The sequence below is a fragment of the Callospermophilus lateralis genome, chromosome 1 (genome assembly GCF_048772815.1).
Source record: "Callospermophilus lateralis isolate mCalLat2 chromosome 1, mCalLat2.hap1, whole genome shotgun sequence".
Lineage (NCBI taxonomy): Eukaryota > Metazoa > Chordata > Mammalia > Rodentia > Sciuridae > Callospermophilus > Callospermophilus lateralis.
Genome location: NC_135305.1, coordinates 63129491 through 63144414, shown reverse-complemented (window position 1 = coordinate 63144414; position 14924 = coordinate 63129491). Strand labels below are relative to the sequence as shown.

General features: G+C 32.1%; 1 protein-coding gene across 2 annotated transcripts in view; it reads left to right on the top strand.

The window, feature by feature from the left end:
- Pclo (piccolo presynaptic cytomatrix protein) overlaps positions 1-14924 on the top strand; it is a 403000-nt gene that overhangs the window by 246488 nt on the left and 141588 nt on the right. For both annotated transcript variants that reach the window (XM_076862544.2, XM_076862539.2), the window contains 3 exons: positions 1798-3985; positions 9035-9171; positions 14484-14574. In XM_076862544.2, the coding sequence (XP_076718659.2) occupies positions 1798-3985; positions 9035-9171; positions 14484-14574 (2416 nt within the window). The remainder of the gene's footprint in view (positions 1-1797; positions 3986-9034; positions 9172-14483; positions 14575-14924) is intronic.

Here is a 14924-nt window from a genome sequence, read left to right as displayed (position 1 = left end):
ATTATTGTGGAAAAAATTTCAAAATTATGAAACATTTATCGATGTTGCATTTTGGAAAATTATTAATGAAAAAAATAATTATAAGATCCCTATTCTAAGTTTATTGTTAATTATGACCAGTTGATAGTCAAAGATATGACATGTATATTCTTATAAGTCAATATTTTTAAAGGATTTGGAAAGTGACTTTATCAATACCTAATAGTTTTCTGCAGAGATAAGATTTTTAAAGAAAACAGTATTTAATGGGTGCCTACAGTATTATACAATTTTCTCATTCAGTCCTCAAAACAACTTTATGATTTGATTGTGTCTATTATATAACAGGAAATGAACTGAGGTTGAGCGAGAACAAGTAACATGCTAGATAGCCCCTCTGGACATATGCTTTATGCGTTTTTCTTCAGATTTCTCTGTGAGGAAGAAAAGGCTACAATTTTAAAATCACTGTAACCTGTTTCAGAGACTGACAGCCTTTATTCTTTTCCATTCAAATATCTTAAATTTCAGAAACACACATATCACTTTTAGATAATGTTTCATATTATGGCTGTTGAGTGAGGAACCAACTAGTGGAAATACATGAGCAGAAAAAATGACACCAGAAAGCAGATGAAAGCCATGGAGGAAATGAATTTAGAAGTGATAAAAGGCAACAAAAGCCCAGGGTCTAGGACAAATGCAGTCTAATTAATTTTCAAGTTCAAAATTCATAGCCTGATGTATTTTCTATTACTTTTCTACTATCAGTATTGTGGTGACTGAGGAGACGGAGAAGAATTCATGTCTTTGGATTTTAATAGAAAGAAAGTAAAAGACAGCTTCTCATAAAGAACAAGCAGCTGGCAGGCAGAAGACCTGAGTAAATCTGCTATGGAATACTTGGGTACTTTGAGAACATCAGTTTAGCAACTCTCATATCTTATGATAGCCAAAAATTATTTGATTCTCAACACCTGTGCTTCTTAGTAGGCAAGGATATGGCAAATTAACTAAAAAAAATTTTAAAACACTTGACAACTCACCAACTGTGTATTTTATCTTATTGATTTCAAAAATGGTACCAGTGAATTTTTCTTTTAGTCAATTCTTTTTTGCTTCATGAAGATATTGCTAAGGCATTTAGAAGGAGAAAAAAAAAATACATAAGAATACTAAAGCCTAAAGAAAATGTGGGACCTAAATAATTAAAATATTGAAAGAGGTAATTGGAAATTAATTCAAATCATTCTTTTTTGGGGGGGAGGCATTAGATAATTTGAGGATTTCATTTCAAAATATTATAGAGTTAGAAAAGGAATGACAGTCACTCCAGTGGGGAGAAAAGGGAATGGCAAGATAGGTATAATAGGAAAATTAATACCATAAACAAACATCTTCAGCCAGTGTAACTTGTATTTTAGATGGCTAACACAGATAGTCTGGTAGCAGATTCATTAGGTAATCCTGTGTGGGTTTAGAAGAAAAATGAGTTTTTAAGATTTCTCCCAAGAATCAAACTAAGTAGAAGCTTACATAAGCAATGAGTTTGGTGCTGATTTCAAAGTTCTCTCTCATGTTACTGGTGGTGTTATAACAATAAGTAACCAATTTACCAGGAAAAAAAAATTGTTTTCCAGTTAACCATATTTGTGACCAATACTTGAAATTACATATGACACTTTTATTTTATTATGCTCTCATAGCTAAAAAAATATACATGAAATCATTTTTATTTCAATGTAAATTATAAAGTTTGTTTGGTCTTTGCTTTTGTCATTGATAATAAAGTACTATATTTTGTTTGCTTGATTATAGACAAAAGGTTCTCAAACCATGACACCCTCTGGTACCCAGAAGAAAGTTAAGAGAACTCTGCCAAATCCACCTCCTGAGGAAGCTTCGACAGGAACTCCATCGACCTTCAGCACAATGGGCACTGTGTCCAGGAGAAGGATCTGCAGAACCAACACCATGGCTCGAGCCAAGATTCTCCAGGACATAGACAGAGAGCTTGATCTTGTAGAAAGGGAATCTGCAAAGCTCAGAAAGAAACAAGCAGAACTGGATGAAGAAGAAAAGGAGATTGATGCCAAATTGCGATATCTGGAAATGGGAATTAACAGGAGAAAAGAGGCTTTATTAAAGGAGAGGGAAAAGAGGGAGCGAGCATACCTCCAGGGGGTAGCTGAGGATCGTGATTACATGTCTGACAGTGAAGTCAGCAGCACCAGGCCAACCCGAATTGAAAGTCAGCATGGCATTGAGCGACCAAGAACTGCCCCCCAAACTGAGTTCAGCCAGTTCATACCACCACAGACACAAACAGATTCTCAGCTAGTCCCTCCAACGAGTCCTTACACACAATACCAGTATTCTTCCCCTGCTCTTCCTACCCAAGCACCCACCCCATACACCCAACAATCCCATTTTCAGCAACAAACTCTGTACCATCAGCAAGTTTCACCTTATCAAACTCAACCGACTTTCCAAGCGGTGGCAACAATGTCTTTTACACCCCAAGCTCAACCTACACCAACCCCACAACCATCTTACCAGTTACCATCACAGATGATGGTGATACAACCGAAGCCACGGCAAACCACATTGTATTTAGAGCCCAAGATAACTTCAAACTATGAAGTGATTCGCAATCAACCCCTGATGATAGCACCTGTTTCTACTGACAATACATATGCTGTTTCCCATCTTGGTAGTAAGTACAATAGCTTAGACTTGAGAATAGGTTTGGAGGAACGAAGTAGCATGGCAAGCAGTCCAATATCAAGCATATCTGCAGATTCTTTCTATGCAGATATTGACCATCATACTTCACGAAATTATGTCCTAATTGATGACATTGGAGAGATAAGCAAAGGAACAGCAGCATTAAGCAGTGCATTTAGCCTTCATGAAAAGGATCTGTCAAAAACAGACCGTCTCCTTAGAACCACTGAGGCACGTAGGTCTCAAGAAGTGACGGATTTCCTAGCACCTTTACAGAGTTCCTCCAGATTGCATAGTTATGTGAAGGCAGAGGAAGATCCAATGGAGGATCCTTATGAGTTAAAGCTTCTGAAACATCAGATTAAGCAAGAATTCCGCAGAGGGACAGAGAGCTTAGATCACCTTGCTGGTCTTTCACATTATTACCATGCTGATACCAGCTATAGACATTTTCCAAAATCTGAAAAGTATAGCATCAGTAGACTCACACTTGAAAAACAAGCAGCCAAACAATTGCCAGCAGCCATACTTTATCAAAAGCAGTCAAAGCATAAGAAATCACTAATAGACCCTAAAATGTCCAAATTTTCACCCATCCAAGAAAGTAGAGACCTTGAACCTGACTATTCGAGCTATATGACTTCTAGTACTTCTTCTATTGGTGGTATTTCTTCTAGGGCAAGGCTTCTTCAAGATGACATCACTTTTGGCCTCAGAAAAAATATTACAGACCAACAAAAATTTATGGGATCATCACTCGGCTCAGGATTGGGCACATTAGGAAATACCATACGGTCAGCTCTACAGGATGAAGCAGATAAGCCATACAGTAGTGGCAGCAGGTCCAGACCTTCCTCCAGACCTTCATCTGTCTATGGGCTTGATTTATCAATTAAAAGGGATTCCTCCAGCTCGTCACTGAGACTGAAAGCTCAAGAAGCTGAAGCTCTAGATGTTTCCTTTAGTCATGCATCATCCTCCGCCAGAACTAAGCCTACCAGTTTGCCAATTAGCCAGAGTAGAGGAAGGATACCTATTGTGGCCCAGAATTCTGAAGAAGAAAGTCCACTAAGTCCAGTTGGACAACCCATGGGAATGGCTAGAGCTGCAGCTGGACCCCTGCCACCAATATCTGCAGACACCAGGGACCAGTTTGGATCAAGTCACTCATTGCCTGAGGTTCAGCAACACATGAGAGAAGAATCACGAACTAGGGGCTATGACCGTGACATAGCATTCATCATGGATGACTTCCAACATGCCATGTCAGACAGTGAAGGTAAATTGGGCCTCAGACTACCCTGTTACTATCAAAACTCAAACTCTCATTTTTCTGCATGTTTAATTTTCCTTCTCCAAGGATATATTCTACCTTTCTTGGTGTGTGTTATGCATGTTTACTTCAATTTTATTTCTTGTACATGGAAAATTTATCTTGTGTATAGATTTTGTGGCATGCTTTTATTTTTAATTTATTCTTTTATTCTGTTTCTTGATTGCTTAATTTGTTTTGTGTCTGCTTTTCTAAAACCATTATCAAATAATTCTGTTAATAAAATATGGTCATCCTTTAAATACACAGCTGGAAAGTTTTTCATTTTGTAAAATACATTTTTAAATTTTTTGATCAATTTCTTTCAGTTTATGACATTATCAAGGGTTAGAGCCATTTAGCACTATTTTGCTAGACTCTGTAATAGAGAATTATTTCATCATTTTTATGACATGATTGTTTACCAATTTAGAGAATGTGTTCTTTTTAAGAAGTTCTCAATCAGCCTCTGATGTCAGTATAATGTAATTCTCACTAAATGAATGATTTCCTTTTTATCTCTCTCATGAATAGTATTACTGACAGATTTGCACATTTTGCACTACATGCTAGAAAGCTTAGCACTAAATACATATTGAAAATAAATAAACTTACCAGTACCTATGAAGCATTTTTTAGATTTCAAATTGAAAAATTTGTAAACTGCTTGTCGGATGTTAGCTATTTGGAGTTCAGTCCTTCCTGGTGCACGCATTGGCTTTACTTTTGGTTATCATTTTATATTTTCAGCCCTAAATTGTTTCAGTAGTTTTTTATATTGAACAACTGCTTTAAGACAAGCACATACTTAAATAAAAACCAGTTTAAAATGGGTTTTTATTTACTTAATTGTACAGAAGCATGAGGATTTTAGAAAATTATCTACTGCAATTCTTGTTTTAGATATGAAGGAAAAGTACAGGGGGGTGAAGAGCCTTGCCCCTTCCAAGAGATCAACTCTTAATTGACGCTTAGGTTTACATAAGAATGTAGGTGCTATCAACCAAAAGTATTATTGCTTCATTTCTTTGGAGACGCCAAAGACTAACCTAACTTGTAAATCTCTCCTTTCAAGGCTTTTTCCTGAGGACTTGCAAAGAAAAAATGTGTTTTATGAAAAGGAATTTCATTCTATTTCCATATCTAGACACAACCATGATTTATTTTATTTATCTACCTATCTGGGTACCAGGATTAAACCCAGGGACACTTACTTAATCATTGAGCCTCATTCCCACAACTTTTTTATATTTGATTTTGAAACAGGGTCTCGCCAAGTTGCTTAGGGCCTCACTAAATTCCTAAGGCTTAAACAGGATTATGATTTTAAAAACTCAGTTCTACAGTTTTTATAGGACTTATCACTGGATTGAAGGCAGCCAAAATGCTTTTGTTTGTAAAATTCCAGTAGTCCAGTCACCTTCTGCTGTTTTTTTCTCCAGGATGTTGTGTTGACCATTGTTATTGATAGTCATTTAAATAAAATGCTCCATTTGTGTATCTCTTAAAATTTAGCCAGTTGTTTGAATGAATCTATGTATCTTAGTAATAACTGTAATATTAGTAGAAACAGTCTTTAATTTTTTTTCACTTTTTTTCAAATATACATTTATTTCTCACTAATGTTTTCTAATCATGGGGCAGGATATATAAGTATTTATGGGTATCCCAGTATGTGGCACTTATTTATATACAGCCATGCAAAAATGAGCATTTATTTCTCATTGATATATATTTGATGTATGCTCAGTCATCAAAGGATGACAAAAAGTGATTTGATAAAGTAGATGATCACATATTATGCAGCCTATATTATTCTGCAGTGTCTAAAAAGAATACCAAAGAAGAAAGTAGTTTAAATGACATTTAAAAACTAAAATGCATTTAAAAATTAGGCAGTCAAAAAATTCATAAAGATTATGTTGATACAATATTAAAAGACAACTATAACAAATTGAATTATATATGCAACATTTGAATCATAGTAAGTATATAAAAGATGTGCAGGGCTTAGACTGTGGCTCAGTGGTAGAGCATGTGCCTTGCCCATGTGAGTTACTGGGTTCAATCCTCAGTACCACATAAAAATAATAAATAAATAAATATTTTTAAAAAGATGTGCACAGTAAAATCTACATATTTGTTTTTGTCACATGAATATTTTGTTTTTCTCTGGTGAGCAACGATCTACTTTTATTTTGAAATTTTGAAATCTTGGATTCCTTGGGTATTTAAGGAAAAAATAAAAATTATTTTTCCTAGTCACGCAATTCCTGAAATGTATGAACTCAAAATATTAGGCATTTTTAAACAACCTTTTATCAAGTATAATCCTATGTCTGTTTCTGAATATTACTAACATATATTTAAACAGTATAACATACAACAGGTTGTTTAGCATTATGTTGACAAAACAAATTTACTGCTTTCAAATTGTGTTACATGTTTTCTTTGAATTTAATTAAACTCTGTTATAAACTATGTTTTTCAGATGTATTCTGTAAGACTCTAGTTCTTTGAAATATTTTACATGATATAAAAAATCTAACTAGACATAATTTATTTTACTTGACATTATGGTCATTAGCTTGAAGCTAAGTTAGAAACAATCAAATCATATTCCTCTCTGCTACCACAGATCTTTTGTTGAAAACATACTTTACTTTGTCCCATGTTCACCCCAAATATCAATGTGTATAGTTTTTTTTAATATTTGACACCAAGGAGAATTAAATTATTCATGGAACTGTTCCTTATGGCAAATACTGGACCCTAAACTTGCTTATTTGTATTTTACACATAAGAATTCAGGAAAATATTATCAAGTTTTTAAAAAATTTTTCCAGAAAAATTTTTAAATTAATTTGGAACATGATACTATTTTTATAAAAGTTATTTTGTAAATGTGATTCTACCATGACATGTCAGACAATTGTAATTATAAGCTATTGACATTTATGTACAACTAAGTATAAATGATGAACATAGAATCTAATACAAAAGCCAATTTATTCAGTTACATATTGGGTTACTATATATATATATATATATATATATATATATATATATATATATATATATATATAATAACAAAAAATCAAAGTATGCAGTCAGTATTGAAAATGAAATGGCAATCACAAAATTATAGATTGAAGTGAAATCATATATTATTTAATATATTTACTTATTGAAAACAATATGTATTATTTTATTTTCATGAGAAATCTATAATAAAAGCACATAAGATAAAAATAGAATCAGTGTGGTTGAGGATAATCCAGTGTTTTCAAAGACTGATTATTAAAGGTTTGTGTTTTATTTACTTTTCAAATGTTTCTTATACTAAATATTCTTTTATAAATTTAGTCCTTTGGTTTCAAATCAAAACTATGGTATACCATAATAACTGAGTAGATTGTGAAGAATAATCTTTTGTATCTAGTAATGAAACTCAGGGATAAATTAATTTTTATTCTAAAATCTGTCATATTCAGAATATTTAGCTTCTTTCTGTAGTTGATGACTAATTATCTATTCTTTGTTCCACAAATATCAATTGAATATTATGCCATGAATGAGGAATATTTTCAGGGTTAAGGAAAAATTTTTAAAAAACCAAAGAAGATATGAACCTTGCCTTCAAGCAGCTTATACTCTAATAGGTGAGATCAGTTAAATATATATGCAACCACAAACAAGGTACGTACTGTTGTATTTCCTAAAATCCAAGGCTGACTGAACCACTGCACATCATATTTCAGTCCATGTTTAATTGGAAAATGCTGTGGTTAAGTAGTAGCTCTGGATAGGATCACAGGAGTTTTGAGGTGTGTAATGGTACATACATTGGAAATGGCCTGAGAAGGATCTTGGGAGCAAGTTTTAGAAAGAAGATTCTAAGGAATGAAGTCAGAAAAAAAGAATCTATAATGATAGAGGTAAACTCAATAGTGTGCTTCATAGAAGCTGCTGTTTTAAGAAAGTATAGGTTGACAGTATCATCCACAAATCTTTCAGGATGAACATGTGAGAAGAATTACTCCATTTACTGTTTAGGAAGCAACAGTGCATTTCCCAAAAGACTATGAATAGGGACACTTTTTAGAAAGAATATAACTAGTCCATAATAGGACAGATTCTGTATGTTGGGTATATAGTCACTTTATAATAGCCTTAAGAAACCTTGGAAGTACCAGTGGCATGAAATGAAAATTATAAGTAACAGTTGTGTATTTTAAGTATGTTTGCATTTTCAAAAAAGTATTTTATGTTGTAAAGTTTTGTCACAGTATAAATTTTAAAAGTCAGTTAGTTAATTCTTGATCTAATTTTGGAAACAGTGCTTTTTTCAGAAAGTAGTATTTTATTTGTATTTAAAATTTCTAGTAGATACATTTTTAATATTAAGCTGCCAATTGCTTGTGGCACACATGTTCCTAGCAATAACATTTGGGATCTTCTTAGAAATAAATGTTTTTTGTTATTTGTGAATGTCATAGAAATGTCATATTAAAAAAAAAACACCAATTTTAAAACCAGAAGCTTCATATTGCTATTGGGTTTATATAAATGTGGGAGAACAACAGAAATTTTGACATTCAAGGAAAACATTTGCTTTTGATTTTTAATGGTGTGTGATGGGTTGTAAGGAGAGGTGAAGAAGTGGGCACTGAAGGACTGAGGTTAAATAAAATGACTCTTGTTCATTTATATATTCCATCACTATCTAAATTCCATTTTGTTCTGATTTAAAATTTGATTTTGTTTTATTTTGTTCTAAGATGTTGAAAATCCATGTGCATCGTTTTTTCTAGGTTATTTTCTGGTGTAAATTTTAACATAATTTTATCTTTGGTGTAATAATGAAAGTGGTGTTTCCGATCCCATTGGGCATTGTGTTTGAAATGCATGTATGATTAACAAGCCTAGTGCATGTTAGTACTGCAGAGCAGCTGCCGCCCTCTATCATCTCTTTAGTTGTGGTTGCAATGTATGATGTTTCCTTGGTCTCCAAAGCCTATCACTTGCGACGTGAGGAAACGGATTGGTTTGATAAACCCAGGGAGTCTCGTTTGGAAAATGGACATGGTCTGGACCGAAAATTGCCAGAAAGATTGGTCCACTCTAGACCTCTCAGTCAACATCAAGAGCAAGTAAGTGCTATATTTAGTAATCTCTTTCAGATTTACCACCAACAAAAAAAGACTCATTTATACCCTAGAGTGGTCTCAAAATTATCCTAAATGTTTTTCAATCAAGTTCACAATTTTTTTTTTCAGTAGCTTAAGTATGTGTCCCATTTCATCAGCTCTGACTCATTGACATTGGACCATAGCTATTTAAATGATGATTTCTCCAAAAGATACTCATTAAATTTGTATAAGACATCCACCACTGATATGCAAGGAGAATAATGGATCTCTAAGAAATAATAAGTAAGGTGATTACACCAAGTTAGCTAGGAGAGGAGGAAATTTTCACATGAGGGAGAAAGAGGAATTGATATTTTAAATCATCTTATTATGTGGAAACATTGGTGGTTTTGCTTTCATTTTTATTTTTTTCTAATAAACAACTCACATGAAGTAGATATTATTTATGTCATTTTGTAAATGAAGAAACTAAAACTCAGAAATAAATTTTACAATTACGTTAACATGATAACAAAATTCATGATCTTACTTTAGAGCAAATGAGCTGATGTTTCTGATGAATCCTGAAAGACACCTAGGAGATTAACCATTGGATAAATTGAAGGAGATTCCTCTAGTTAACCTAATGGCCTAAATCATTTGCCCTAGAACATCAGATATTGCATATTGTGTATTAATTATGATCACTAGAATATCCATAAAAGAGAATTTAATTTTTTACTTGCATTAACTCCTAACTTATTCCTTCAGGTGATTTATTGATATAGAAGAAAAACACATTTTAAGCAGGGCGTGGTGGCACACACCTATAATCCCAGCACCTCAGGAGGCTGAGGCAGGATGATCAGGAGTTCAAAGCCAGCCTCAGCAACTTATTGAGGCCATAAGCAATTCAGTGAAACCCTGTCTCTAAATAAAACATAATAAAGAGCTGGGGATGTGTCTCATCAACCCAGCACCCCTGGGTTCAATCCCCAATATCAAATAAATAAACAAACAAACAAATAAATAAATAGAAATATATATATTTACACATGTTTGTGTGTGTGTGTTTTAAACAACTAAGAAGACATGTCACATGAACTTAATATAATTTAATTCAGTGCTTATTATATTGAGGTATAAAAGAAAACAAGACTTTTGCATATATAAGTACTGTCAATACCTCATCTATATTGTCAGATTTTATTTCTTCCTAAACAATTTCAGCTTTCATGAGCAGATTTCTAAATATTAAATAGAATTTTCCTTTCTAAGATTTTCTTCTGTTTTTTATTTTTGTAGATTTTATCTTATTTTCTAGAAATTTTAAGTTTCTTCTCTACATATCACAAGTATTATCTCTTTAGTTTTTGACCACTTTAATGCATTTTTGGTTTAAATGCCACTATAAACATGTCAACATTATTTTATTCCTTTGTATTTAATTTTACTTTATCAGTTGGTATTGAATTATACTTTTCTTAGCTTATCTTTTTATTTTTATAATTTCCCTGTTTGTTACATTTCAACTCTTATGAACAAGATCTAGATAGGAACTTAAGTAATAAAATCACTCTAATGTGTTTTAAAATCTGAAATTTACTTCCTTAATCTGCAATTACTTAAATAATAAATACATCAGTAGAAAATAAAACTCTTAAATATCTTTCATTGTAAGAATTGCTATTTAATGGCATACTCATTATATCCTAACTATCTAATTTGTTTCTCTAAACGTTAACATTTCCCACAAACCTAGGTCAAACCAATGAAAACACAAGTACCTTAAGAAAATTATAATAAGCTCAACTGTGTAAATTGAAGAACTAAAATATAAACTTTTATACATTTAACACCCAACCCTACTATTCCCACAATATCCAGAACAGTGTTCTCCATTAATTTTCCATCTAACATTATTTGAGAATACATTTAAGAAATATGTGTTCACCCTCAAAAAATTTCTGAAATTTTATTCTAATGTAAATAGATGAAACATGGTATCTCTAATGACATTTTTATTTATAATTTTCTATTATTAACATACATGAATTGGTACATTAGATTTACAGAGGATATGTATAATGTATATTATATTTATGGAGGATATTATAATGTATATTATGATTTTAAATAATATAAACTTTTAGAATAATATAATGACAGAATTAAGTAAAGAGAATTGAGAATATTGAGATGTATTTAATAAATTTCTTGTTATGATTGATAAAGCAGAAAATGTTTCTCATTAGGTGAATATAATAGACTAATGAGTATTTTTTTTTTTTTGCTGTTACCAATAGTTTACCTTTTTCACATTTTTACTTTGATATACATTTTACAAACTAAAAAAAAAAGAAAAAAATTATATGCATAGTCATGTAAACAGCAAATATATAAAGTTATAAATAGTTATAGATTTAACATTCATACAACCCCACACAGGCCAAGAAATGGAACGCTGCCCATTCCCCAAACCCTGGGGGGTGCCTCTTCTGGGTCATTACCTCTCCATCACTCAAACAAATAACAAATATGTTGATTTGGGAGGGCAAAATTTCTCTGTATTTCTTTATAATTTTTTAATAAATAGATAACTAAACAGAAGATAACTTATGCTTAACTACATAGCAGTCCAAAGTTTATAATATAAAGCACAAAATTCACACTTTTTATATGTTAATATTTATCCTCAAGTACTGTCTCTATTGCATCATAACTATATTTTCATCTGGAGAACAGAAAAATAATATTTTCATTTTATTCACTTCTATGCATCTCTAGTCATAAAAAGGTAATAATAAGCTCTTGGAACCAATAAAGTCAGATGCTTTTATTTGAAAACATAAGCATAACAAGAATTTGTGTTCATTAAGTGCTGTGGAGGCAAAAAGAATTTTAAAAACTAAGTAATGCAAGCATTAACTTATCTGCTTTAAAAGTATTTTAAATAAAACATACATTAGAGGGATAGAAGAGTAGTTCTGAAGATGTTTATTAGTTATATTCACTACAAAAGTAATCAAATCCTCAAACTTGTATTTGTTACCTTTCAATATGTATTTTTCAATTTGTTACCTTTCAATATGCATTTTTGTTTAACCTCTGCTATATTAAATAGGCCTCCAGCTCTGGCTTTGTGAACTGAACATATCACATAACCTCTTTTATTTTTAAAATTTTCCTTAGTTATGTAATCTATAAATATGACTAATACCCATTACGAAGCCATGCGAAGGTCAACACATGATGACTATTACAAAACACCTCCACTCTGCATTCATGCCCACATCCTCTGTAGTTCCCCTGCAGCTGCTTCATTGAGGCACATGAAGTTCCTCTGAAGGAGCCACTTGTCTCTTATGCTGGCCTTTGAATGTTCTGCTGTTTCCTTTGCCTGGAATCTTCTCCTCCTCTTTCTCTTGGCTACTCCTGCTCATCACTATGCATATGCTCCCTCTTGCATGAAGACTTCTCTGATACTACTACCATAATCACCCTGCGAATCTGGGAAAAGTGTTCTTGGTTTGTGCTCCAGTACTACCCCATGCATTATGCCCTGAACTATGAGCATATAGAGCAAGCTCTATTCCATCCACATGGTGTATCATTATGTAATGCTATGAAGCCAGTAAGACACACTGCTCCCTGCAACAAGGTAGTGTAGTATTCAGGTGAAAGAATGAATTAATATTGTATGTGAACACAAACTTGTTATTTCATAAACATGAGAGCTCATTACATGAAAATAATTTCTTTTGAAATATTTGTAGTTAGGGAATAAAAACAATCCTTTTGAGGGGTGGTATGCAAGTGATAGTTCTGTACTTGAAGAATTTACAATACACAATAGGGATAGATACCAGATCCTTAGGGCAAGATATTGGACAATACATAACCTCAGTTCCATCCCCTGGCATTTCTTCTACTCTTATGCAGCACCTCCCCACCTGTGACTCTGTTCACTAGAGGATTCTCTCAACGTTCATATGCAATGATGAGAAAAAAGCTGAATCACATCTAGTCCTTAGGTGGGAAAAGGTCTCTGCTTTTATAGATTCTTGGTCATTTTGAGCATAATTATGGAAGTTTAATGTTTTTGATTTATTAAAGGATATAATTTTAAATTGCATTCTTTAATATCTATTTTACTTTTAATATTAAGTATTCTAATAATTTTAAAACTGGGAATTATCATGGAACATTAAAGCCACATGAGTTTTCAAAGAAACCTTTCTTCATATAATACATTTCTTCAGGTCTAAATTCTGTTTAATATTTGGAAATTATATTCCCACATCCTCTTAAACACATTCTAAAATAGCACAAAATTTCCATATTTATTAAACTTTCTTTCATTTTTCAATATGAGTCAAATATTTTTCTAAGACAATAGGAAGAGTCTATACTACAAAAATCCATAATATTGTTATATATGAATAAATCATTCCCATTTCTATTTCTCAGTATTTCACAAGGCTCTTTTGAAAGCAAAATTCTGTAAAATATAAAGCCAAGTTTCTATTCACTAATTTACTTTTGTTTGAGAAGTATCGTTTCACCAGGTAGAAACAACCATAATAGTCTATAGCATTGTTATGTTCAAGTCTCAATAATAAGAATTGAAATGACAGACTTGCAATAATAGCTTGAATTGTTACTCCTTTTGAGAAGCTTCTATAATAAATGAGAAATAACCCTATCAATAACATTTGAATACAGAGGAAGTTTAGAATTTATTAGAATGAGCAAAGACTTCATTTATTTAAGTGAAATTTGTCTTGGCATACATCAAGATTTCTAGATGTGCTTAACAGAAATACAATTCAACAATAAAATCAAGCAACTTAAACATAAAGCAATCCTAATTATGATGATAGAATGGGGGGAATTTTCTGGTTTTTCACTATTTGCACTACTAAATTGCTGAAAAAATATTTTAAAATGCTTTTGCATTTCTAGCCTGTCCATAACAAAATCAGAATTTGAAAATTTTGCATTTACATCTTCTATCATCATCATCAATAATAACTACATCTGGCTGTCATAAAAGACACCTTCTAGGACCTCTTATTATATGCACTCATGAATTTCCCAAATAAGACAAATCACTTTGCAAGAATAATTAGTTATAAATGTTCATTATGAACTCAGAAACAAATATAATCATTATATACAGTGAGTATGCAATGCTTAAATTATCATTTGACAGTCTTCCAATGCATTTTCATTGATTTAAACAATGTGCTTTTAAATGAAAAGTCTAAAGTCTATATACTGTACTTTGTGTCTTTGACATTGAGTTTCACCTTGTCACATGTATGTCTTAGATTATACAGATGAATGGGAAGACCATGCACTACATCTTTCCTCATGCAAGAATAAAAATAACAAGAGACTCTAAGGATCACACAGTTTCAGGTAAAGTAAATCAAATAATCTAGTCTCTTTTATTTTAATGTCAGTTTAACATGTATTTTCATTTCAGTTTAAAAGACTCATTATATTTTATAAAACCAGTTTTTATATCAAAATTATTTTTTAGAAAGTGTCCAAAAATAAGCAGGCTTAAAATAAAAGACATCATTGAAATGGTCCTAAATGTGAGAAGTCACTAAGTTGTACATGCTTAGATCATTCTTATCACTAACTATATTTCTTACACGTACAAGGTATGACAGTGTTCCATAACTATTGCTCTATTAAGGAATGCTGTCACTGGCTTTAGGAATATAAAATATTCTTATACAGAAAGTAAAGAACTATCTTAA